The sequence below is a fragment of the Pan paniscus genome, chromosome 1 (genome assembly GCF_029289425.2).
Source record: "Pan paniscus chromosome 1, NHGRI_mPanPan1-v2.0_pri, whole genome shotgun sequence".
NCBI classification, from domain to species: Eukaryota; Metazoa; Chordata; class Mammalia; order Primates; family Hominidae; genus Pan; species Pan paniscus.
The window spans coordinates 41,765,742-41,792,293 of record NC_073249.2 but is presented as its reverse complement, the minus strand read 5'-3'; the positions used below and the strand labels follow the sequence as shown (position 1 = coordinate 41,792,293).

Sequence of the window (26,552 nt, the reverse complement as noted above, 5' to 3'; positions counted from 1 at the left end):
AAGTAAAATTCAATCAGTACCTAAAATGTAAAAGAGACTCACTGTGTCTACAAAAACATTGATGGTCATTGCCATAGTCACACAGTTCCCTTTAGCTTTCTGTCACTGTTTCGGGAAGAGCTGGTATATCAGTTAGGATTTCCAGCTGTAAAAGACAGAAGAAATAAAATAACAGGATCTCAAACATAGATAGTAGTTTACTTCTGTCTCAGGTTAAAAATCACGAAAGTAGGCAGTCCAGGGTTTATACGATGACTCCATAATCCACAGAAACCTGGGTTCCTTCCACTTTGCTACTCTGACCTCTTCAAAATGAGAGCCCATCTTATCTCATGGTCTAAACTCCAGCCAGTATAGAGGACACAGGGAAGAAGGGAAGGCCAATTCCTTTAAAGACACTTTCCAGAAGTTGCACAAGACACTCCACTTACATCCTCTGGCCAGAAGTTAGTAACATGGCTATGCCCGGCTGTAAGGAAAGGTGAGAAGTGAAACCTTTATTGCAGGTGGCCAATGGCCCAGTTAAAAATAGAGGGTTCCATTACTAATGAAGGAGAGGAAAGTGGATACTAGGGATGGCACCAGTAGTCTTTGCTACAAATGGTTGCTGCCCTGATCACATTTCTTACATAATCAAGAGGAAAAGTTCTTAACTGTTGCAGTTACTGCCTCATCATTATATGGCATTCCATTTTACCCTTTAATTTTTACTTGGTCAAGTTTAGGCCTGCTGTACACCAGAACACATGAATAGCTTTGCTCAGCATTCTTTGTGACGTTGCTCACAGTAACATTATGGATACCTAATAAATTTTTTAAAAGACAAAATGTTCTACGTTTTGTGGCATACTCTGGATGGCTTTATGGTAAAGTGGGTGAGTATCCCTGCCCTTTACATTTCAAGTGTAGGGGTGTTTAGCTGTCTCTTCTGGCTCTCATTTACTGACTCTTCTGGGTAAATCCATTGTTCTTTCTTTTATACAAGAGACTATCTGAGCACCCAAAACTTGAAAGTCTCTAAGCTAGGTGCTATAGTGTTAAATATTTCAGTAAGATATTTTCCCTGCTTAATCCAGGAGCTTGTCATTTCCTTGCTGGAAGTACACATGGATAAAATAACTGCAAGGTTTCTGAAAGACTTAAGTACAAAAATGTCCTGCAAAGAAAAAGGGAAATATCTCATTCAGTTGTGAGGGATTAGGAATAAAAATGAATTGGAGAGGTCAAAATGTAAGCTTGTCCTCAAAAAGAAAGGACTAATTTGCAGTTGGAGATGGGGTTTCTTCCTTCCGAGGTCTGCCATGGTGTAATCTGTCCTGTAATGTCTAATGTCTACCTGCTATTATTTTCTAAATGGTGAGTTAAATGGGAAATATGTGTAGCGTATAACCATTTTCTATCCTTTGCTTTAGCTTTCGACTCATTGGTTCCCCATCTACCACTTGTCTCGTCTCAGGCAATAATGTCACATGGGATAAGAAGGCACCTATTTGTGAGAGTAAGTTGAAATATTTTTCTCCACAAATTCCTCTGTGTGATCCTGACTTGCCCCTGGAGTACAAAGAATAAATTGAATCCTTCTTGCACAAAGTAGTCTCTCAGATATTTGAAAATAGGAGTCAGATGCTTCATGGTCTTCCTGGCTTTTCTTTATCTTAAAAGGTGATTTATCTGAAACTGTGGGCTTGAACCTAGGCAAAATACCCTACTTTCCCATTATAATAGTAAATATTTCCAGTATAGAGAGTGTTGTCCTTAATGAGTACATTTTAAAGGCGTTAGACAAAATTAGGTCTTTGCCAACTCTTACTATCTATCAGCTTACAATTCCACAAAGTAGGCTACTCACTTTCTTGTTATTCTAATCCAAATAATAAAAAGAACTCTTCTTCCAGTTCTTAGCAATTTTCCTAAGCCTCTGATCGTTTTGAGTTCTAATCCTCCTTCAATTCTTTTAGGCCCATGTCTTCAGTTGTATTTGTTCTCGATTAGCTGACCCTCCATTTTTCCCATAAGATATTTTTCAATGAATCTCCAAAACTTTAAAACCATGGAAGAATGATTGCAAATTGGCAAAGTGTTATAGCTGTGAAGAAATCGTCATCGCACACAGAGTTGATGGCAGCAAAAGTAGGCACAGACTTCCAGAAAGCTAATGACCAATATAAACAAAAGTAAAGTAAATACCCTCTGACTGACAATTCCATTTCCCAGAATTTAGCCCAAGAAAATAATCATGAAATAGTCCCATGATTTTGGTCCAGAGATAGTCAATGCAATAATATTTGTGATAGCGGAAAATGTTAAACAACCTAAATGTTCAGCATGGTTTGAAAATAGCTAGTAGAAGAAATAAGGCGTATTTTAATGGCTATCAGTTTTTAAGAAAGGTAAAAAAGTGCACCAGGAGGAATTAAAGATTGAGATGCCTCATCCAAGTGGAAAGAGTACATCTATGTAGCTACATGACTGATTATTATTCAGCCACCAAATATGGTAGTATAGAAAATATATCCATCCATACATATGCATGTATCCACATATGTATCTAAGAGGATATAATTAAATTGTTACAAATAGTTATCTTTGAACCATTTTCACTTTCTTTCTCTTTGTCCATATTTTATAAATTTCCTACAATGAATGTGTTCATTGTATTCACTAATATTCCTCCCCCCCAAATTAACATTGACTTTTAAACATTAAATGAATGAGAATGTATACAAGGTGCCTCCCATATCTGCCAAGAACTTGAAATTCTATGAAATAATTCAAATTATCAAAGAATTATCAGTTTACTATACGAAGTTTTCAAGGCATGGCACCTTTTGTAGGGGGTTATCTTTTATAAAAAAATTTCCACTTCTACATTTATAGGTCAGTGATCATTTAATTGAGTCAATACTGGTTATGTGTGTATATGTGTGTAGTCACTTAGCCAATATGTGAATATTATTCTTATGATAGAACACAGTATTCATTTATCATTTTATTGCCCTTAAATCTCCCATTATTTCATTTTTCATGCCTTATCTTTTGTATTTCCTTTTCTCTCTTTTTCTTCATAAATAATGCCAGAAGTGGTATAAACTGCAAAGAGGTTATTTTAATAACCTATAGGAAAAAATAGTCCAGCAGTAGATAAGTACCTTAACAATCTGTGATAAAATCGCATGTATTATCCACTTAAAATTATAAATATATAAACCCAAAAAAACATGGATTTTTTTGTGAAATACTTATTATGAGCAGAACCCATATCATACACACCTAAATTTCAACTAGGTAAAAATGTCTGATTATTAGCAAATATTTTAAGAAAATAAAAGTATTGTAATTCCATTTAGAAAATCATTGGATTATTTGCATTTGGTATTTAAATTCATAGTAAAATAATTCATTATTAAAAAATAAGCTGTTTTACCATACTCTTCCTTCTCTCAGTCATATCTTGTGAGCCACCTCCAACCATATCCAATGGAGACTTCTACAGCAACAATAGAACATCTTTTCACAATGGAACAGTGGTAACTTACCAGTGCCACACTGGACCAGATGGAGAACAGCTGTTTGAGCTCGTGGGAGAACGGTCAATATATTGCACCAGCAAAGATGATCAAGTTGGTGTTTGGAGCAGCCCTCCCCCTCGGTGTATTTCTACTAATAAATGCACAGCTCCAGAAGTTGAAAATGCAATTCGAGTACCAGGAAATAGGAGTTTCTTTTCCCTCACTGAGATCGTCAGATTTAGATGTCAGCCCGGGTTTGTCATGGTAGGGTCCCACACTGTGCAGTGCCAGACCAACGGCAGATGGGGGCCCAAGCTGCCACACTGCTCCAGGGGTGAGTGTGACCCATCAAGACTTTGCTGGGTGTGAGGGTACGTATAGATGATAGGAGTTGTTGAAATTAAGGAAGAAGTGTGTAAGGACTATGAAATTGGCATAAACATAATAGTAGCTTCACTGTCTGTTATCTCTGTTAATAATTGTCTCAAAGTAATGGCTTATTCTCTCATCTATAGTAGACATATTTTAGATGCATTTTTAAATTTAACATTTACAGCAAATATATGAAGTAGCTACTATTGGTATCCCCATTTTACTTTGAGAGAACTGAGTCTTAGTGATATTAAAGAACTTTTCCAAGGCTCTGACTCCAGAGCCTAATCATAATGTACAGTGGAATGTATCATGAACAATAATGTGTAACAGTGATGATCATATCTCTATCCCTGGAGTGGGGCAGTAGGCAAGTGAGCCATGAGGACCAAAATGAGAGCATCAAATCAAAAAGGCCTTGGACTTCAACTTTTTCTCATTATAATTGAAAAGACTGAAGCTCAGAAAAAGTGTTTTGCTCAAATCCAAACAAATATATATATGTATATATACACACACACACACACATATACTTGATACATAATTATATATTGTTCAGATTGAGGCTCAAATTCATTCTTTGAGGTTTTTTGATTGTTTGTTTGTTTGTATGTTTGTTTGAGAGAGGGTCTCACTCTGTTGCCCAGGCTGGAGTAGAGTTGTACAATCATAGTTCACTGAAGCCTCTAACTCCTGGGCTCAAGTAAGACCTCTGCCTCGGTCTCACAGGTAGCTGGAACTCCAGGTGCTCACTACCACACCTGGCTAATTTTTATTTATTTTTAGAGACAGAGTCTTGCTATGTTGCCCAGGCTGATCTTGAGCTCCCGTCCTCAAGCAATCCTCCTGCCTCAGCCTCCCAAAGTACTGGGATTTCAGGCCTGAGCCACCATGCCTAGTTTCAAATGCATTCTGATGCCCTGAGAACACACCAATTGTCCTGTGGATGGAGGCAGCCAACATTTCGGTTAAAATACGGTCTAAGCAATATGTTCTATCACTAAAAAGTCTGTAGCTTTTTTTTTCTTTGAGGGGGGATTGTTCTTTTTGTTTATTTTTAATTTATTAATCTTTAATTTTTGTGGGTACATAGTAGGTGTATATATTTATGGGGTATATGAAATGTTTTGATACAGGCATGCAATGTAAAATAATCATGGAGAATGAGGTATCCATGCCCTTAAGCATTTATCCTTTGTGTTACAAATAATCCAATTACACTCTTTCATTTTTAAATGTACAATTAAGTTATTACTAACTATAGTCACCCTGTCATGCTATCAAATACTACATCTTATTCATTCTTTTTTTTTTGTACCCATTAACTGTCCCCACCTCCCCTCCCTACCCTCACCCCCTATCCCCACGATTTTGTTCTTGATGCCTCCTCTTTTCTTAGCTGAAATGACTGGCTTAAAATATGGAGTGGGAAGAATTAGGACTGGTCACAGGGACAGAAAGGAAGCTAACAGTTCAGCCCTGTGCGGACTGAAAGAGGGACAGGGAGTGTGGAAAATGAAGAATAGGTGAAGGTGTCTGTTAGATGAGACCTTGGCAACAGTACTCCTTGCTGTTGCCTTACGCATGAGCTTGAGGGACTGCCTCTGTAGGAAGTGGAAGAGTGGCCAAACCACCCGCACTCACGACTCTGTGCTCCATAACCAGTAGTTGAAAGCAAGAGGAATATGCTGCCTTATAGTCTTCGGAACATGTTTCAGTAGAAAAAACACAGACAAGGTGTTGGAGAGACTTTGATTCTAGTCACAGTTCTGCTTGGTTTCCTTAGTTTCCTTGTTAGTGAGATGTGGCTACTGAACTACCAATCTTCTCTTTTAATAGCTGCACTCTGCAATGACGATTTTTAAGCCCTCTGGCAAGCATAAGATATAGCAAAGGAAATTGCCCCATATCTAACAAGTGCTCTGGAACTGTCCTTTCCACAGTGTGTCAGCCGCCTCCAGAAATCCTGCATGGTGAGCATACCCCAAGCCATCAGGACAACTTTTCACCTGGGCAGGAAGTGTTCTACAGCTGTGAGCCCGGCTATGACCTCAGAGGGGCTGCGTCTCTGCACTGCACGCCCCAGGGAGACTGGAGCCCTGAAGCCCCTAGATGCACAGGTGCCTCGACTCTCTGGCTTCCAGATTGCTCTGTTTTCCCCCTCACATGGAAGTCTTACTCCTGTTGTTTTATTTTTTCTTCTAGTGAAATCCTGTGATGACTTCCTGGGCCAACTCCCTCATGGCCGTGTGCTGTTTCCACTTAATCTCCAGCTTGGGGCAAAGGTGTCCTTTGTTTGCGATGAAGGGTGAGTGTGACCCAGCGTTGAGACCAAGGACTCAGTGTGGAGAATCACTCTCTTGAGATCAGGGGTTAATCCAATTAAGGAACTGACCTAGTAGATAAGAAGTACCCAGAGAGATTAATTTATGGAAGGGTAGTTTTGAAATAAGGGTAGGGACTAAGTGGCACCACTTTCAGAAGGCAATGAGAAAATGGCACATACAGCTCAATGTCAGGTACAAACCTAAATACAGTCACTGATCTTGAGTACACAGTTGGAACTTGAAATGAATGGGTACGTATTTATTTGGAGGCAAAAGAACATAATTTTATAAGAGGTCTGCTAGAAAATAAATGATGAATAAGACAAAAATTGTTTGCCCCATAAGAAGTAAGGTAGAGGTTGTCTTAAGAAACTTAAAACCAATCAATAGTGGAATCTGTAATAGTGCATGGATAAGTGTGTTTTAACCCAATAATATATCTTCAGGTCAGGAATGGCCAGTGTAATTCTTTTAATGCAGGATTTTTCTCAGCCACTTTGCCAGCCAGTGACTTCTGGCCAGCAATGCCCCTGCCCAGGCCTTGCTTGGGCCCAGGCTCACCACAGGAAACACCCCAGATACTTGGCCCACTGGGCGGCATCTGGCTGGTGCTCTGACTGGGACCCTGGGGCCACCGTGACTGCACACTCAGCCCCTGGTGGGAGGGGATGTGTGAGTGAGTGAGTGTGGGGTCCAGCTGGCCACTCCAAGCACCTGCACAGGAATGGGCTCTGAGCAGTGCTGGCGGCTGGACCAGGCATGTCACACTGAAGGGAACGTGGTGGTGCCCAAACAGGGGTGCCCATGACCCCAAAGCCCAGAGGAGGTGTTACAGCACACTAATGGCTCTTAGCATTTGATAATGCCTGCAGCCCAACAGATGGCAGTGTGCTTAACAGCTCTGTCAATCCTGTCGCCCCGCATTTCCTGTCGCCCAGCTCTGGCTTGATCCGCTGCTGCTTCCTTTCGCGTGGTACAGCTGCCCTCCCACAGCAGAGGGCGGAGGGCCACAGTGCTACAGGCTTCTTTGTACCTGCGTTCGGTGGGTCCTGAGTTGTTGTCCCACATCCAAGAAGAACAAGGTTATGCTGACAATAGAAGGGTGAGGAGGGTGGAGAAGAGTTTTATTGAGTGGCGAAACAGCTTCTCAGCAGAGACGAGACACGAGGGTGGACCCCAGATGAAGTCAGGGGGTCATTCTCTCTCTCAGCGTGGCTGGTTCTGGGGCTTTTATGGACACAGAATGGGGAGCCTGTGCTGATTGGTTTATGACTATGCAAAAAAGACTAAAACAAAGACACCACTCAAAGGTGGGCACAACAGTGTAAAAAACCAATTAGGGAAGCTCAGGTATATGTAAACTAAATGAACAGTGAGGATCAATCAGAGGAAAGCACACCAAATGGGAAGAGAGGTTCTCAAGCCAGTCCATGGATTTACCTGGAACTTGTAGCTAGGCTTTAAACTGTCTTCAGCTTGAAGGTCGGGTTTCACCGGGATCTGCCCCATCTGCCTAGGATTTGTCTGCCTCCTGCTTCTATCAGTTTCAAGTGGTATTACTAGTTGTTTATGTGTATCCATTACTCTTGGTGGTGTGCACTATGAGTCTGGAGGGATAACTAGATTGGGCAATTAAGCAGTTATTTTTAATGATTTCCAAGGAATCTTCGGCATTTACAAAGTCCACCACCTAATAATGATTTCCAATTTCAGAATGATTTCAGATTTCAGAAGGCAAGCAGGATTCAATAAGTTGGGCATTTTGGGGTGCAAAGACTCTTCCCCCCTCCCTTCTTTTTTTCTTAGAGCACGTGGTTCAGCATGCTTCTGTGAGCCTCCTCTGGCCTGTTACAGTTGTAGTGGCAAGAAGAACAGTGCCCGTTCTCTTTCTAGATGTTCCTGGCTTTGCTTACCAAATCGAGAGCTGTTCTGCCTCATGATCCACTAATGAGAATAAGTGGGATGTCAGAGAGCCATCAGTGAAAGACGACATCTGAAGGTTATGGCTCTTGTGCCCATGGAGAAGTATGGTTCTGTGTTCATGCCTTCTGTAGGTGATGCTGGACTATGAAGTTTATATGGCAATTATGCACATCAGCTCTAATTGCTTTGCCAGTCACAGGGTACCATGGTTCTTTAGAATAAATTGGCCTTTGAGTTTCTGTCAGCTACTGAAGAATTCAGATCCCTAATGAACTAAGACTTTTAGCTGGGCCTGAACCTAAGACCTAAATGATAGTCAAGGAGGAAATGGTAGTGAGGAAGCTGAGCATCTATTAGTGAAGAAATCAAGGGAGAGATGGGAATTGCTCACACATTTGCTACCGCTTTTTTTTTTCTTTAGGTTCCGATTAAAAGGCAGGTCTGCTAGTCATTGTGTCTTGGCTGGAATGAAAGCCCTTTGGAATAGCAGTGTTCCAGTGTGTGAACGTGAGTAGAAAGAACTATGTAGTTTGGATAGCTCTCCTTATTTTCGTTTTCCAGCGTGTTTTTCCGCATGGCATCACCTGTTGTCTAGATCTTTACTTAACTGAATTATGGATAAAAATACTTCTTTGTTGCAAGAATTTCAAGAAGGGTCTTGTAGGTCTTCTCTGACATGTGTTTTTGTTACTAATCTGCAAATCACTTAGTTTAATGACTGTTTAATTTTGTGGGGAATGTGTGGCAAGAAACTAGATGACATAAAGGTGCAGCACGTTTTAGTCAGTCATTTATTTTTAGTTTTCTTATCAAGGAGGAATCTTTCTTAAATTTTTGTTTTTATTTTTATTTTTTGAGACACTGTCACCCAGGACAGAGTGGAGTGGTGCAATCACAGCTCACTGCAGCCTCAACCTCCTGGGCTCAAATGACCCTCGCACCTCAGCCTCCCAGTAGTTGGGACTACAGGCGCATGCCACCACACCTGGCTAATTTTTGTACTTTTTGTAGCGATAGAATCTCGCCATATTGCCCCAGTTGGTCTCAAACTCCTGGGCTCAAGCTATCCTCCCACCTTGGCCTCCAAAAGTGTTAGGATTACAAGTGCGAGCCACCATGCCCAGCCAAATTTTTATGTTCTTTTATCCCCTCGCATATCATAAACAATTTAGTCAGCTTGTTTTTTAGCCTGCAGTATTTAATGACATAGGGCTTCCCATGTGCCAGGACTTTCCATGTGTAGAAAAAGCAATGAATAGTGAATGAATAGTGAAGACACCTCCCTACTTTCCTGGGATGTATTTTCTTGTTGGGAAGCAGACTATGAACAAGGAAATAAATAAGTAAACAAAATTCTAAAAGTTATAATATATAAAATGGTAGTTAAATAGGGATGTTATGGAGAAAATAAAACAGAGTTATATGATAAATTAGTACGGTGGAAGGAGCTGGGATGATGAATCAGTGTCTGAAATGATGAGGTGTCCTAAGTTTCCAAACCATCTGCTTAAATAAAATATGCCAAAATTCAGAAAAAATTCAGAAACTCTTAGATAAAAGTACATGTTTGACATACCAAGACATTACTGATTGATTCTATTCTGTCTACTACAGCAAGGCAAGAATTTTTTAAACCTTGTTTTCCTGATTATTAGAAAATGTTTATTTTAATTTGTATTGTGTTAAAATAACTTATAGAAATCAATTTGGATACCTTATGGTGAGTATTATGGTGAAGAACATTCAATACCTGAGGAAACTCAAGTATTCAACAAACTCAACCTTACAGAGACACATAGAGCTGAAAATAAATATATAAATAAACTTAGGAAAACACGAACAGGTAAAATTCAAGCATGAGAAGTCAATCATTGTTTGATGTACTAGGTCTTTTATATACACATAATTCTGATAAATTTGGGTATCTCTTCCTAAATTCATATCAAACTAGAAGCATCAATTGCTTTTAGGGAAGGAACTGTTCTAAGCAGACTAAAAGGAGGAAGAAATGGTGGCTAATAATTGGAAGAAATCAAAAAAGGCTCTTTGGCACCATTTAATCTGAGGAAAAACAGCCTTACTGGTGTCTGATGACACCACTGGAAATTTGGTATTGGTCCTGATGGTAATGGTCTTGAATCACCAAGAAACATTTACATTGCTAAAGATGATAGTTCATGTTTATTAAAGTTCATAGATTTCCTTGAAACTTATGGTCTCTGATGACCAAAACTTTGTCTGTCTTGAACCTCATTGTCAACTCAGAATCTTACTATGCCTGAGTTAAAGTAGACAACAAAATGGGTGTTTTTAAAAAAAATAAAAACAATTACTTTCCAAATTCATTGTGAACATAGGTACCTGAGTGGTCCAGGAACACTGTCTTTGGGCTTTTGCAATAAACTGTAATTTAGGTCTCACTTCAGTTAGTTGCCTCTCAACAAAAGCCTTACAGATTTAAATTCCGTCTACCTTAGTTATATTCTTTCTAAAAGTGATATTCTTTCTAAACACACAGTCACAGGTCACTATTGTTTCAGTCATCTTAAGTGAAATTCTAATAGAACTTAAAGCTCTTGTTTTCTTTCTAGAAATCTTTTGTCCAAATCCTCCAGCTATCCTTAATGGGAGACACACAGGAACTCCCTTTGGAGATATTCCCTATGGAAAAGAAATATCTTACGCATGCGACACCCACCCAGACAGAGGGATGACCTTCAACCTCATTGGGGAGAGCTCCATCCGCTGCACAAGTGACCCTCAAGGGAATGGGGTTTGGAGCAGCCCTGCCCCTCGCTGTGAACTTTCTGTTCCTGCTGGTTAGTACCTGCTTCCACATATCCTAAATGGGTTCAGAATATCTAGGTAAGAACCTCCATATTTCTATAGTGACAGTCGTTTTTGCTTGTGAAAATGGCTTTGCTGTAACTGTCAGAGACAGAACTCCCTCCCAAGTGAATGACAAATGGGTTCTAGATAGGCACGCTGTCTCAATTGTTGGTATTCTGATGGTCCTTCCTATGGGGTGAAGAGTGTGGGATGGTAAGGAGAGAAGGGGGTGGACAGTGAAGAGAATTGATGAGGTCCAGATTTAGTAGAGAATGTTTTCAAAGTACTGAAAACAAATGCTAAAGAAAATACTCTTTTATTCCACCTCTACTACTACGAGTTATCTTTATCCTGGAGAGATGGATGTGCTGTGCAAAAAGTACACATTGATGATGTAATTTACTTCAGAACTGATAACGCTATAAAAGTAATTTGAGAAACTCAGATGTAGGGATTTATACTTTTTATGTTGTTTCCAAGGGTTTGTTCAAGCCACTGACTATGTTTGTTTGGTCCTTCACCTCAACATTAACAGAGGGAACTCAGGAGGCCCTGGAGAAGCAGAGTTTCAAATTGTACTCTTAGCCTAATGGGTGCAGCAAACCAATATGGCACATGTATACCTATGTATCAAACCTGCACATTGTGCATATGTACCCTAGAACTTAAAGTATATATATATATGTGTGTGTATGTGTGTATATATGTATATATATGTGTGTATATATATGTGTGTGTGTGTGTGTGTATATATATATATATATATATATATATAGAGAGAGAGAGAGAGAGAGAGAGAGAGAGAGATTGTACTCTTAGCCTCCATAGCTCATTCCTTTGATATATTAGTCTGGCTTTAAATGACAGTACCTGACAACTGTAGGCACATGTGTGGCTGTGACTGCCCACACCAGCTCCATCTTCCAGTAAGGACAGAACAGCACTGAATCGGTAGCTTGTTGATCCCTGTGGTACTCCCCCATCTGATCTAGTTTGAAGTTAGAGACTGTAGAGGATAGTGTTTAAATGTCAAGAGGTCTAGGTTTAGAGAACCCGTCTTTCACTGATCAAATAGGAGGGAGTGGCTTATGACCTGGCTGGTTGAGGTCTTCATGTACCTCTAATAGCCAGAGATATTGGATGTGTTCATGTATTCATATGTCTATGTTTAACTGAGTGTCTTTTCTTGTGTTTGTGTGGGAACTTGTTCTTAGCCTGCCCACATCCACCCAAGATCCAAAATGGGCATGACATTGGAGGACATGTATCTCTATATCTTCCTGGGATGACAATCAGCTACATTTGTGACCCCGGCTACCTGTTAGTGGGAAAGGGCTTCATTTTCTGTACAGACCAGGGAATCTGGAGCCAATTGGATCATTATTGCAAAGGTGACTTATTTCTTGGTATTCCTTATTCTTGCTGGGTTGTATGGAATGCATGAGGCTTGTAAGGCTGAGAGACATTGAAATGAGCTTAATGAAAGGGATAATATTTTTTTCTTCTCGGCAACTGCTTTCTTTTCATTTACATAAAATTTATTTCATCTTATTAACTGTCCTCTTTGCATGGTCGACAGCAATGCTTCTCCATCCAGAGCATTAACAAAATCACCTTGTTAAAAAGATTCTCAAAATCCATTCCATGACCTCTGATTCTGTTTTAAAGTGGGGTCAAAAGTCTATTTTTAACAAACTCATCAGAATGCTCTGATGCAGGAAGACCACAGACCACACTTCAAGAAATACCACTTTGCCTTCTTGGTTTGTATCTAGGAAAAAAATATTGTAGGCTTAATTTTGAGACTATTACAACTGAAAAGAAGTCTGTGCTTGAAGATGAAGGATGTACTGATGGCTGGGCAGAAAAAGAAAGTAAAACAAAGGATAAGTTAAACAAATTAAAGTAGTCTGGGTGTGGTGGCTCACACCTGTAATCCCAGCACTTTGGGACGCCAAGGTGGGCAGATCACCTCAGGTCAGGAGTTCGAGACCAGCCTAGCCAACATGGTGAAACCCCGTCTCTACCAAAAATACAAAAATTAATCAGGCATGGTGGTACATGCCTGTCGTCCCACCTACCTGGGAGGCTGAAGCAGGAGAATTGCTTGAACCCAGGAGGTAGAGGTTGCTGTGAGCCCAGATCGCGCCACTGCACTCCTGCCTGGGTGACACAGTGAGACTCAAAAAAAAAGAAAAAAGAAAAAAGAAAAAGAAAAAGAAAGAAAGATAAATTTTAAATTCACAATCATGATTTACTAACTTTTTTGTTCTATGTGCAGAAATTGGCCAGAATTATGCATTTAATAAAGAGCAGAGTGTCAGTATTTGTTGTGAAGCCAGACAGAATTAACATGGTACTCCTGTTTCCTTACAGCGTGACCCCAGTGGCTCCAGGGCTAGATCACTGTTAGCCTAATTCCTAATCTTTCCACAGCTTTCCAGTTGCAGAGCTGTTAATCAACAGTGAATGCACAGTACATTCCATATTCTATTACTTTACATTAAGAAATGGGAGTCAGAAAATGTTAAATCATAAGGTTTTTGGAGGAGGAAGATTAGTAACATGTTTAAAAACATGCTTCCTCTTAGCCAAGGGCAAAATAGGTTTTGGCTATTTTCTCCTATTCTCGCAGTTAAAACGGACAATCAACAATAAAATATCAATTTCTTTCTGATTTGTCTAATTTCAGAAGTAAATTGTAGCTTCCCACTGTTTATGAATGGAATCTCGAAGGAGTTAGAAATGAAAAAAGTATATCACTATGGAGATTATGTGACTTTGAAGTGTGAAGATGGGTATACTCTGGAAGGCAGTCCCTGGAGCCAGTGCCAGGCGGATGACAGATGGGACCCTCCTCTGGCCAAATGTACCTCTCGTAAGTGCAAGTGCAAGGAATGTGGGACCTTCCCGGTCATGGTTATTGCTCATTCATTCATCCATATTGGCATCAAGTGTAGTGTGATGTTTATGGCATATGCTATGAGCTATAGAGTACAATATGAGCATCCACCTATTCCAAAACTCCCATAGTGAGAGTAAGGCCAGACTTCCTCTTCTCATACTTCTCACTGCAGCTCTGCACCTTTTTTGTCTATATCACTTTGTGGTTGCATGAGCCACACAGTAATGATTTATTTACAGCCTATGAGCCTTACAAGAAATGTTTTCAGCATGAGTTAGGGAGCACCTTCCAAGCTGCAGAGAGCAGCCGGCCTGTCTCCCTCACCACTGGAGGGGACAGGATTTTAAGCTAGCACAGCTGGATAGAGCAGATTTAGAAATTACGTATCATTGAGCTCTGTAGAAGAGTAGCCCTCTGCTGGCAACTGGAAGGTACTGTAAGATAGAAAACTACCCACATCATGGAGCAGATGAGCAAAGTTAATAATGAACAGCCTTTCTTAATCCAAGTTAGTGCTACACTTTCCCTTCTCCCCATCTCTTATGACTCTTCTAATACATGGTTCTACACCAACATTGTTCAAGATCCAGTTTTACAATTAATCCTGTAAATATGCTAATATGACTCACAGATAATATTTCTAAATTATCAGCTTGACACTCACTTAATATCAAATTATATTTGCTTTTTTGGCAAAAATCTCACTGGATAACTTACTAAATGCTTTTAGAGTATTCTGAAGATCTGGCTGGGACTGACAGAAAATTCAGGTCATTGGAGAACCAACCGTATCAAATATTAGAACAAAATATAAAGCAATAATACAAAAGTCACTTTGCACCAGCATAAGAAGAGACATACAAATAAGTGGAACAAAATTGATATTAATAAAATAAAGGGGCCAGGTATGGTGGCTCATGCCTGTAATCCCAGCACTTTGGGAGGCCGAGGCGGATGGATCACCTGAGGTCAGGAGTTTAAGACCAGCCTGGCCAACATGGTGAAACCCCATCTGTACTAAAAAATAAAAAAATTAGCTGGTCGTGGTGGCAGATGCCTGTAATCCCAGCTACTCAGGAGGCTGAGGCAGGAGAGTCGCTTGAACACGGGAGGTGGAGGTTACAGTGAGCCGAGATCGCTCCATTGCACTCCGGTCTCGGTGACAAGAGCAAAACATTTTTTAAAAATTGTCCATTAAATTAACAATAAGAAGGTTGTTAGGTGAACACCCAATAAAAAGCAAGGATGTGATGACACTGATATTGTTGTGTGTTGAAGGTACTATTGTAAATTTGCAAAAACTCTTATGAAAAACAATTATGCAATGTATGTGGAAAATAATACAACTATTCCTGCCAGTTAGCCCTCCTAGAAATTTAATCTAAGGAAATAATGTAAAATATTAAAATATTTTATGCATTTTATTAAGGGTTTCATGAGACAGAAACCTAGAAACAAGCTAAATGCACAATAGAAGTCATTGAATACACTATGAGGCATCTACTAGATTATGTTAGTTTGCCTTTGTTGTAACTTATATTTCTAGTATATAATTATGTGAAAACACACATATAAGGAAATGTACCAGAACAGAATGTATCAAAACATTTTTTGGGTACTAGGATTGGGGTGACTTTTTTCTTTAGTTCTGTATTATAAATTTTCTTCTGTAATTGTATTAATAATAATTTTTAAAAGTCTTCTCTGAGTGCAGAAGGTAAAATGAAAGTATGTGAATGAAACCAATGGCTTTTTGCATGAGAAAAAATATTAGACTGAGTCCTGAAGAAAAATCAGGATGACTTGTCACTGGCTGAGAGGTCCTGTTCAATCATGTTGCATGCCAGAGTGATGTTTTGTGACTTTTGTCTTCCTTTTAGGTGCACATGGTGCTCTCATAGTTGGTAAGTTTTATGAAAGTTTTGCTGAGGAATTCTGGCATCTATAGCAGTAAGTACCTACCTATAATGAATGAAATGTAAAAAGAGAGATCAAAATGTCTTGAGTTGTAAAGAGATCAAAATATCAAAATATCTTCAGTTGTAAGTTCAACTAGAAAGAAAATAATGATAAGTTAGGCCACAATATGGTGAAACTGGCATCGTCATATGCATACTAAATAACCTTCATCAAAGGTTCTTTACTATCTTTGAACCATTACAAATGAATAATCATTCATCAGTGTCAAAAATTCTTTATTTGAATGTGGTGGGAGAATGCAACTTCTTCTTTCAGTTGTAACCTGGAGTATGCTTCCAGATGGTGATCCTGCTCACTTGCACAAATAGAAAGCCATAAGACCAGTCTTCTGAACCCATATCTGTGATTTGCCTAAATAAGAATAGTTTTGTAATAGAGTTTGCTTCCAAGGGAATACTGTGGCATATTACTCTTACATCCCTTTTTAAGCATCTGGACACTGAGACACAGAGAGTTAACGTAACTTGCCCAAGACCACAGAATGGGGTAGCCTGGGTCTACTTATCTGTGGAGACTGTGCACTTTAACAATCAATAAATGGACAAAATGACCTAAATATGTAATTCAACAAGAGAGAGAATTCCAGTATTTTCACAATGAAATGCCTGTGTGTTAAGTCTTAGGCAAGAGACATGGGCAGGGCCATGGAGAGCTGGTGGCCAGCTGCCCCATCACGGTTCTCACTTACTTTTGGAAAAGCTGACATTGGACTAAAGGTTACAAAACGGCTCAGCTCACACCTTAACTATAATAACCCTGTGGGAGTAAGACTAATGCTATAGAAACCCAGAGTAAAGCAGAATGTATAGTTACATCTTTAAAAAAAAAAAAAGCATTGGCAATCTGTAGTGGGACTGGATACTAAGATAGAATTTAAAACCTGTAAGTTATATTTTCCATGCATTTAATTACCTTGTTTTACTGCCTAGGCACTTCATCTGGTACGATCTTCTTTATTTTACTCATCATTTTCCTCTCTTGGATAATTCTAAAGCACAGAAAAGGGTAAGTATAGCCATATTATCCCAAGAAATGTAAACTGTACTTACCCCCTCTTGGAAGTCAAAAGAAAGTAAAAGACAAACAAACCCATTGCTACATAAACAGATGTGGTAATTCTTATAAAGAAAGTCCTTGACACACAGTATAGACAAAGAGCTATTCACACTAAAGGAAGTATATAGGATACTAAGAACAATTAAAAAAATAATAATAATAACAAAAAAAAAGACCATTTGGCCAGGTATGGTGACTCATGCCTGTAATTTCAGCACTTTGGGAGGCCAAGGTGGGCAGATCACTAGAGGCCAGGGGTTCGAGACCAACTTGGGCAACATGGTAAAACCCTGTCTCTACTAAACATACACAAAATTAGCTGGGCGAGGTGGGACACACAACTGTAATCCCAGCTACTCGGGAGGTTGAAGCATGAGAATTGCTTGAACCCAGGAGGCAGAGGTTGTAGTGAGCCAAGACTGTGCCATTGCACTCCAGCCTGGGTGACAGAGTGAGACTACATCTCAAAACACACACACACACACACACACACACACACACACACACACACACAGCATTTTAAGAAGGAATTGAGTTTTACAGAAAGAGAAAGTAGGCAGAAGGGGTTTTTAAATAGTTGTTCATGAGGCTGTTTGATATCCTAGTTTTGCTAAGACATTGCAGACACTGACCTCTAAGCCCAGATCCTATCATAGCACTAGAAGTTAGATTGGGTCACTTATGGCACACATATCATATGGCACACATAGGCTGCCAGTGGGGAAGAATTGAAACTTTCCATTGGGTATTTTAATATATAAACAAATATTTTGTAAACACCATTAACTTTTTTTTTTTTTTTTTTTAAGACAAAGTCTTGCTCTGTCACCCAGGCTGGAGTGCAGTGGCACGATCTTGGCTCACTGCAACCTCTGCCTCCCAGATTCAAGCGATTCTCATGCCTCAGCCTCCTGAGTAGCTGGGACTACAGCCATATGCCACTACACCAGGCTATTTTTTGTATTTTTAGTACAGAAAGGGTTTTGCCATCTTGGCCAGGCTGGTCTTGAATTCCTGACCTCAAGTGATCCACCTGCCTCAGCCTCCCAAAGTGCTGGGATTACAGGTGTGAGCCACCGGGCCCAGCCATCATTAATTTTTTAAATTTGAAAGAAAAAAAACTTGCAAAGACTAAGATCTGAATAAAGAAACGTCTTTGACAGGGAAGAGAACCTACACAGCTTTTGTACTGGTTGATTGAATTATAACAACCTCAATGAGGCCAGAATCAATAATCAATGTTATATGGTTGATGAGCAAATTCTATACCCATAGAAAAACTGAATTTGTAACTTTTAAGTGAACGGTTTTCTATAGCAAATATTCTAAACAAGTGCAGTTTCCTACAACAAGCTTTACAGAAACTGAAGTTTTGATATTTCACAAAGATGCCAATATACTTTTTAAAAAGTAGTTTGTCATAGTAGATCTTGCTGTAAAGAACCTAGACAGGAACTCAATTTCATGGAAAAATACTGAATTAGTAGATATTTAAATTTAAATATCCATCGTTCCTAACTAATGTTCTCTATATTTTACGGCTTGACATATATTCTTTGCTCTTTTCCATTACAAAAAGAAAAGGTAAGTAGCTGGGCACTTTACTTTAACAAAGTTCTTGTGTCAATACATTTTTCCTCTTAAAGTTTCTCATTAAGTACCATATAATTAGTGAGTTAATTTTTAAAAAAATTACTACTAAGTCTGAATTAAAGGAGTCGGGGCTTCTAATTTTCTGTATCTATATCAGTCTCTAGTTAAAACCACACAGGGGAAATGATTATCCCTTCTTCTTGGAAGTATTCAAGATACTTTAATATCTTGAAGATATTTGAATATCTCCACCCTTCTAACTATGTCATTCTTCATTACTTATGGTCCATTCCTTGTTAATCAACTAGAGGGTCAGACTCCCAAGCCTAACTATTGATTTGTTTCACCTACATAATTTAAGATCATTTCCTCATATTAATCACCTTCAGACATAAACATGACTCAATAACCATTTCATAAAATTATTTCTTTAGAAATGATTGTCTTGTATAGTCTAAGCAACCTCAGAGCATATACCATTTCTTCATGTTTTCCATCTCGTAAAACCTGCCTCCTATTATTTTCATATTCTTTAAAGTGTAATGTCCATGGCACAACCATTCTCCCTCTGACCAGTGGCTACCAGAAATGTGGCAGAAAGAAAGATCGTGATCCTTGTTAGACTTAAAGGTCAGGGAGGTAAACCTCCCAAACATCTATGTAACCCACACTAAAACCTATTCTATATGTGTAATCCAGGAAAGTTTTTAAACATTTTCTAAACTTTTATTTTTGACCTGTTTCACTTCTTGGGATTATAACTGCCTGACGTGTTCTTCCTGCCTGTCATACAGACAAAACCAATTCCCTGAGATCATGGTATATTGCAGTAAAGAAAGAGATGAATTAATACAAGGCCAGTCGCGTGGAAGAACTCGAGTTATCACTCAACTCAGTCTCCCCAAGAACACAGGGGCTAGGGTTTTTATAGATCATTTGGTAGGGAGGGAGCTAGGGAATGGGTACTACTGATTGGTTGGGGATGGGGGTGTGGGAAATGTTCCTCATGTGCTGTGTCCTCCTCTGGTTGGGGGCCACAGGACCAGTTGAGTCATGAGTCACAAGTCCAGGTAGAGTCAGTCAGTTGCCAAATGCAAAAATCTGAAAAACATCTCAGAAGACCAATCTTATATTCTACAGTAGTGATGTTATCTATAGGAGCAATTAGGGAAGTCACAAATCTCTGAGCAGTAATGGATTATAAAACCTATGCCTATATTTTAGCAGAGTTCAGGTCCCTCTCCTAATCCTAATCTCTTGGCCTTTCATTAGGTTTCAGGTCCTGAGCAAGGAGGGAGCTAGTGTTAGGAAGAGACTGTTATTATCCTTGCTCCAAAGTTAAATTATAAACTAAATTCCTTTCATGGTTAGCTTGGCCTACACCCAGGAATGAGCAAAGCCGGCCCACCTGTGAGGCTAGAAGCAAGATGAAGTCAGCCATGTTAGATTTCTTTCACTCTCAGAATCTTTGCAAAGGTGGTTTCAGCATAGTGAGTGCATTTCTCTAACAAAACACCATTGATTTTCATGTTAGAAATAACACATAGCTAAAATTGGGGAAAAGAAGTAATAAACTTAAATAATCACAAGGCAGAGGTCCCTTCTTTCAGAAGGAGTTGGGCTGATTAATCATGCAGTCATACCTCCTTGAGTGGGTGTGGCCAATAAGCTAAGTCATCGTGGCTATGTGAGGAGGACTGATTATTCCTTATCTGGAGCTCAAGCTTTCCTCACAGAAAGACAAGGGCATAAAGGGCCTCATGGCAAAGAAGAAGGAAGCCATGTGGGAAACACAGACTTTGAGTGGAGAGTATCGTAGTGGTCACCAAGTCAGAAGAGCCATTTATCCTGGAGCTAAAAAAGACTGACAGATATAGAATAGTGTAGAACAAGATGGCCTGCTCTATGGGAGAGCCACAGTCACACCAGGCCTAGAGAGGTGCAGGCTGACGTTTACCTCAAACACTGGAGACAATTCAGAAGCTGCATAAGCAGTCTGAAGACTTACTAAGAAACTAAAATGAGGCTGGGTGTGATGGCTCAGGCCTGTAATCCCTGCACTTTGGGAGGCTGAGGCGGGTGGATCACCTGAGGTCAGGAGTTGGAGATCAGCCTGGCCAAGATGGCAAAACCCTGTCTCTACTAAAAATACAAAAATTAGCCTGGTGTAGTGGCACATGACTGTAGTCCCAGCTACTCAGGAGGCTGAGGCAGGAGAATTGCTTGAACCCAGGAGGTGGAGGTTGCGGTGAGTTGAGATTGTGCCACTGCACTCCAGCCTGGGCAACAAAGGCAAAACTCCATATGAAAAAAATAAATAAATAAATAAAATAAAATAAAACAAGAAAAGAAACTAAAGTGATAGAGAAATAGAAGGAATACACACACAGAAATGATCTCACCTTCTTTAAAATGCTCCTCAAGGAGGTCTACTTTAACTATACTAGTAAAGATGACATGACCCCACCCCCACATTCCCAGTCTCTCTTATCCTGCTTTATTTTTTTCATAGACTTATTCTTTTATTATAATTAATTAAATAATTACATTCCATGTTTATTCTCTCTCTCCCTCCATGAAGTCGGGGATTTTTGTCCTATCTTCACCAATGGATACACAACAAATCTAAACTGTCCCTGGGACAAAGAGAGTCTCAATAAATATTTATCAAATGAATGAGTGAGCTACACACCACTAAGAGTGTTACCACAAGGGGAAATTTCTGCCGTAATTCTCTACCAAGTTGAACAGTGCGTCTTTAACTTGTCCTAAACTTACTCCAGGTTTCAAGGCTGCTCCTTGTTCTAATATACCAACTGTCTCAGTCTGTTGGTATATATACTTGGGCAGTTATAACAGAAACTCCATAGACTGGGTGGATTCAATAAGCATTTAAGCTGGGTGCAGTGGTACCCGCCTATAGTCCCAGCTATTTGGGAGGCTGAGGCAGGAGTACTGCTTGAGCCCATGAGTTTAAGGCCAGCCTGGGCAATATGGTAAGACCGTGTCCCTAAAAAACATTATTTCATTTCTAAAAACCAAGCATTTATTTCTCATAGTTCTAGTGGGTAGAGAGTCCAAGGTCAAGGCAACTGCAAATTCAGTGTCGGGTGGGGCTCGCTTTCTAGTTAATAGACTTCAATCTTTTCTCCGTGTCCTCAAATCAGAGAAAAGGAGTGAAGGAGCTCTCCTGGTCTCTTTTCTAAGGGCACTAGTCCCATTCACAAGGGCTTTGCTCTCATGATCTAATTACTTCTCAAAGGTCTCACCTTTGAGATCCTATAGTAATTAGATCCTATAAATTTTCAACATATAAATTTGGAAAGATACAAACATTCAGTCCATTGTACCAACACTGCATTTGGTAAGCACATATGCTTAAACGATATCACACTTGATTTCATGTGCCTTCTCAATCCTCACCTTTCCCTGATTAAGAATACCTGATTACTCTGCTCATTTCCTCTGTGCCCTCCACCTTGGCCTTTCCACTCGGTATTACTACTATCTCTTGCCTTCTTGGTCTCTACTATACTCCTCACCATCCCTGCTCCCTGGACTATGATCCCCTGTGAGCAGGGACCACCTATATCCACCCAAAACAATTTTTATTTAATGATTTTTTAATCTCTACTTGTACAGCAGTCAAAATTAATAATAAGAGTAGAAATGGTTAATGTATTTACAAAAAGAGTTAACATGTTTATTTATAGGTTTATTTACCATTTATTATCTTCTTTGGTCCTCAAAGCAACTCTGTGAGGTAGGTAGGCCCAATCATATTGTTATTCCAAAGCATAAAACACTCTAGGTTCAAAGAAATTCAGTGGCTTGTTTAAAGCCAGTAGGAAGTTGTTAGGAATTAGGCCTTTAGTCCAGATTATTTAACTGGAAATCTTGAACTCTTTGTGCTAGTATTTTGACAATGTTAGTTGCCATTTCTGAATCTGACTCTATATTACTGAAATTCAGTATCCAGAATTGTACATAGTACAAACCTAAAGTATTTTCCTTTTTTCTTTCAATATTCTTTTTCTCCCTATATTTTACTGAGTTTGTTTTAGCTACTCTGGTATATTGAACCAGTATCTTTCTAGAGAACCGTATGCAATCTCTCCTTTTTTTACTCTTTATTCTGAGTCATTAGGCTATAAAAAATTAAGGTATTTCTTCAAGGGCATCTTTCCATATTGAGATTTCCTGGTGTTTCACACAGACTTGGCAAGTTCTTCCTGTGATTTAATCTCACTGCCTTGTTATTTCACTAGTTAAAAATATGCTGCCTGCACATTTTGATATTTCACTGTGTATTTACAACAATAATTTGGGATAACGTTAAATAAGATAGGTCATAAGATAGGTCATGCACTCATCAGTGAGGAATAATACTGGTTAGACTTCTTCATTCAGAGCCCATTATTGCCTCTTGTTACTGCCTAGTACCCACTCCCATTTCTACACAAAACAGCCTTGTCCACAGTCAAAATTTCAATGTTTCCATTGTTGTGATGCTTAGAATGATAAAATACTTAAGGCCATCCTCTGTGAAGACTCCCTGAATTTTCCTATGTTCACATTAACCACCAGTAACTAACCAAATAGCTCTTCATTCAACATATACTCACCGAGATCATATTCTCCAAAACCCCATGTACCACTCATCACCCAAGACCACCTTCAGAACACTACTCATCTTACCACTTAACCACCACTCCTTGGAAGGTCATACCACCTGGCTATATACCCCTCCACTCTTCCTCATCCATGGATCTCAAGTGTGCCTTCCCTGTCCTGTGAAAACTCTGCCCCCTGAAGCAGTCTGCCTCTTTTTCTCAAATGATGCTGTCATTCTAATTTCCATAAGAGGGTAAAGAATAACTGAGTGATGAGGAAACAGTGGTACATGTTGAAGTGAGTTAACTCTTCAAGCTTCCATTCTAAAATCCCTAATACCAACTCATACATAAAATCTCCTGGTACTGGTACTGTTTTATCATTTCATTGATAAAAGATGAAGTGTTTATTAACCCCCAAAGAGGCAGTGTACCATACCAAGTGAGGGCGAGGGCTTTGCAACCGCTAAGGCCTGTGTTCACAGTCACTCACTCTCTATGAGACCCTGAGCAAGATACTCATCCTCAGTAAATTTCATTTTCCTTACCTGTGAAATGGAGATAATAATAGTTCCTACCTTACTTAGCATAGTGCCCCATTTATGATGCATGTCAGAAAATGTTAGCTATTATTTACACATGATTGTTATTACTGATATTAAAAATTGAGTAAATATTTCTTTTTACTGTTAGTTCTTAAATACCTTCATGACAGCTACTGCTGCTCCCCTAACTGTGGATATTGCTTGTACAGAAAACAGAGCATATATCTTCACTATAGGAGAAAAAGGAAGCCTCGTGTAACACTGCAGTGCAAAGTCATTCATGTTGTGCAGCTTAAGTGTCAAAATCTCGATGTAAATCCTATTTACTAATCAAAATTGTGTCAGAAATAGTGAAATGTGTTAAGGCGTGGACATCTGCCTATAAACAATTTAGAGTATTCTGACAGAAAATATAGGATGATTTTAGTATTATTTTCTAATCTAAGTTTTTGCTTAGTATTAAAAGATGAGATTTGGTTATGATTTTGCTTTCAGACGTCTTGCAAAGGTATCAGGAACTTAAGGCAAATAATACCTTAAATTTCAAAATGCAAATTACTAATTTCTTTCAAAACAGATACTTAAATGATTAAGACAGTTTTTCTATTTTTTTCCTCTGCCAATTAGCAATAATGCACATGAAAAACCTAAAGAAGTGGCTATCCATTTACATTCTCAAGGAGGCAGCAGCGTTCATCCCCGAACTCTGCAAACAAATGAAGAAAATAGCAGGTACCTATATACATACTGAATTCAAAATGTTTTCAACAACTCAAATATCAAAAATGGAAACAGGACTTGAATATGATATTGCACTAGGTAGGTCATTGATACCAAAGAATTTAGAAAGTACTTCAGGAGTTGGAAACTTCTTTTTTTTTTATTGGATTATTATTGTCATTTCCACTGATTTGGGGTGATGACTCTATAAGTCAGTGCAGTCACAGTCACTACTTTTTCAAAGCATTCCTATAATTTCCTGTATTTATGCTATGAAACTTTGAGAAGTAGTATGCTTTTCTTTTTCTTGTGGAACCCAAGAATTTGCTGCCTGCTTGTACCTCCAAGTCTTCCAGCTTCCCTTAAATGCACGGAGTCACTTTAATGTCCTCTGGAGACTTTCGCTTTACCTCCCCAGCCTCCAACCCCCTTGATTTCTGACTTCCACTGAATTCTCTACTTCATTTGGCCTCTTTGACTGCTCCTTCTTTTGGTCCTCATTCCCTTGGGCTTATTAAATACCTAACCTTTCATTCTACCTATTCAAAGCAGGCTTACTGCAAGCTGTTGTGTAGTACACATTGCTAAAGATTTGGGGTGAAAAGGGAAATTATACCATTATCAAAAGTGGTATATATCAATATTAGAAATCACTGAACTGAAAAGTAACTAGTACACCAGGGACCTGAAAACTACCACCTGTGAGCCAAATCCAGTTGGCCACTTGTTTTTGTAAATAAAGTTTTACTGGGGCACAGCCACACCCAATCGTTTGTCTACTGTCTCTGGCTCCCTTTTATACTACAACAGCAGAGCTGAGTAGTTGCAACAGAGACCCCAAAAGCCAAAAGTATTTACTATCTGGCCCTTTAGTGGAAGACTTTGCTAACCCCTGAACTATATCATACTATGAGAAATTTCTCACTGGCTAGTTCCCCTTTTAACCTGGGCTTTCCATCCTCTTCCCAGGCCTCTCTCTCTCATTGGATACTCCTCTCTTTTGTTCAGATCTTTAATGCATTCTCAGGGTATGCAGTAAATACAGGCATTCAGACTCTCGGGCTGCTTGCAAATTCAAAACTCCATTTTTCTTTAACATTCAGAGCAGTTTATTTGGCTCTGGCTTACTTTGGCTATGCCCAAGAATCCTAAAATGTCCTACCCATAGGTGTTTGGAACATTTTCAGGAATAAGATCACCATATGCCCTAGAACAGAATTAGGCCAGTCCTGTAGAAAGCAGAAGCAAAAGCACCACAATCATTACTAAATTTCCTTTCTTTATGTCCTACCTCTTTCTCATATACCTGTGCATTAATCTAAACTTGGCATGTTATACCTACATACATCAGAAATCCTAAATTCAACAGAGGACAGTGGAAGGGGCCCCAGGAAAAGTAAAGGAAGTGGAAAAGGTATTTTATAGTTAACCAAAATATAAGTAGAAGCAATTCAAACTTTTCTAAACAAAAAATTACAGATTATGTCCTATTTTCTCCTATAATAGAAATGAATTTGCAATGCCCTGTTTATTATCTTGTCTTCCTAGTTGCTTTGCTTCTAGCTTGTCATTACTGTTTATGAAAACAAATGAAATATGCATTGCTTTTTTAAAATTCAGAATTGATATTTTACTTTTTGAAGCTTTAATGTTTATCTGGCCTGATCCTTCTGAAATGGGCATTTGTATACACTGGGGGATACATGGCTAATGCTAATATACCAAGGGGATATAAAAATCATAAGATGAAAATGGCATGGTTTCCTAGAGAATATATTTTTCTAATGTTACTCCAATAGTTCAAATAAAAATTGTATTATTTCAACATGAACACAAACACATTTATAAGGGAGCAAAAGACAAATAAATAATGCAGGAAGTTTAAGATAAAATAAGATGGCCTGGCGTGGTGGCTCACGCCTGTAATCCCAGCGCTTTGGGAGGCCGAGGCGAGTGGATCATGAGTCAGGAGATCGAGGCCATTCTGGCTAACACGGTGAAACCCCTTCTCTACTAAATACACACACACAAAAAAAATTTAGCCGGGCGTGGTGGTGGGCGCCTGTAGTCCCAGCTACTCGGGAGGCTGAAACAGGAGAATGGCGTGAGCCCGGGAGGCGGAGCTTGCAGTGAGCCGAGATCGCGCCACTGCACTCCAGCCTGGGTGACAGAGCAAGACT

At 39.3% G+C, this 26,552-nt stretch overlaps 1 protein-coding gene across 1 annotated transcript in view; it reads left to right on the top strand.

Moving 5' to 3' along the window:
• Nucleotides 1-26,552, top strand: part of CR1 (complement C3b/C4b receptor 1 (Knops blood group)) — a 129,374-nt gene that overhangs the window by 92,944 nt on the left and 9,878 nt on the right. The window contains exons 28-38 of the mRNA XM_034945705.3: nucleotides 1,413-1,498; nucleotides 3,445-3,843; nucleotides 5,825-6,001; nucleotides 6,087-6,189; nucleotides 8,553-8,638; nucleotides 10,723-10,950; nucleotides 12,175-12,351; nucleotides 13,653-13,838; nucleotides 15,746-15,769; nucleotides 16,775-16,850; nucleotides 24,280-24,384. Coding sequence (XP_034801596.3) covers nucleotides 1,413-1,498; nucleotides 3,445-3,843; nucleotides 5,825-6,001; nucleotides 6,087-6,189; nucleotides 8,553-8,638; nucleotides 10,723-10,950; nucleotides 12,175-12,351; nucleotides 13,653-13,838; nucleotides 15,746-15,769; nucleotides 16,775-16,850; nucleotides 24,280-24,384 — 1,647 coding nt within the window. The remainder of the gene's footprint in view (nucleotides 1-1,412; nucleotides 1,499-3,444; nucleotides 3,844-5,824; nucleotides 6,002-6,086; nucleotides 6,190-8,552; nucleotides 8,639-10,722; nucleotides 10,951-12,174; nucleotides 12,352-13,652; nucleotides 13,839-15,745; nucleotides 15,770-16,774; nucleotides 16,851-24,279; nucleotides 24,385-26,552) is intronic.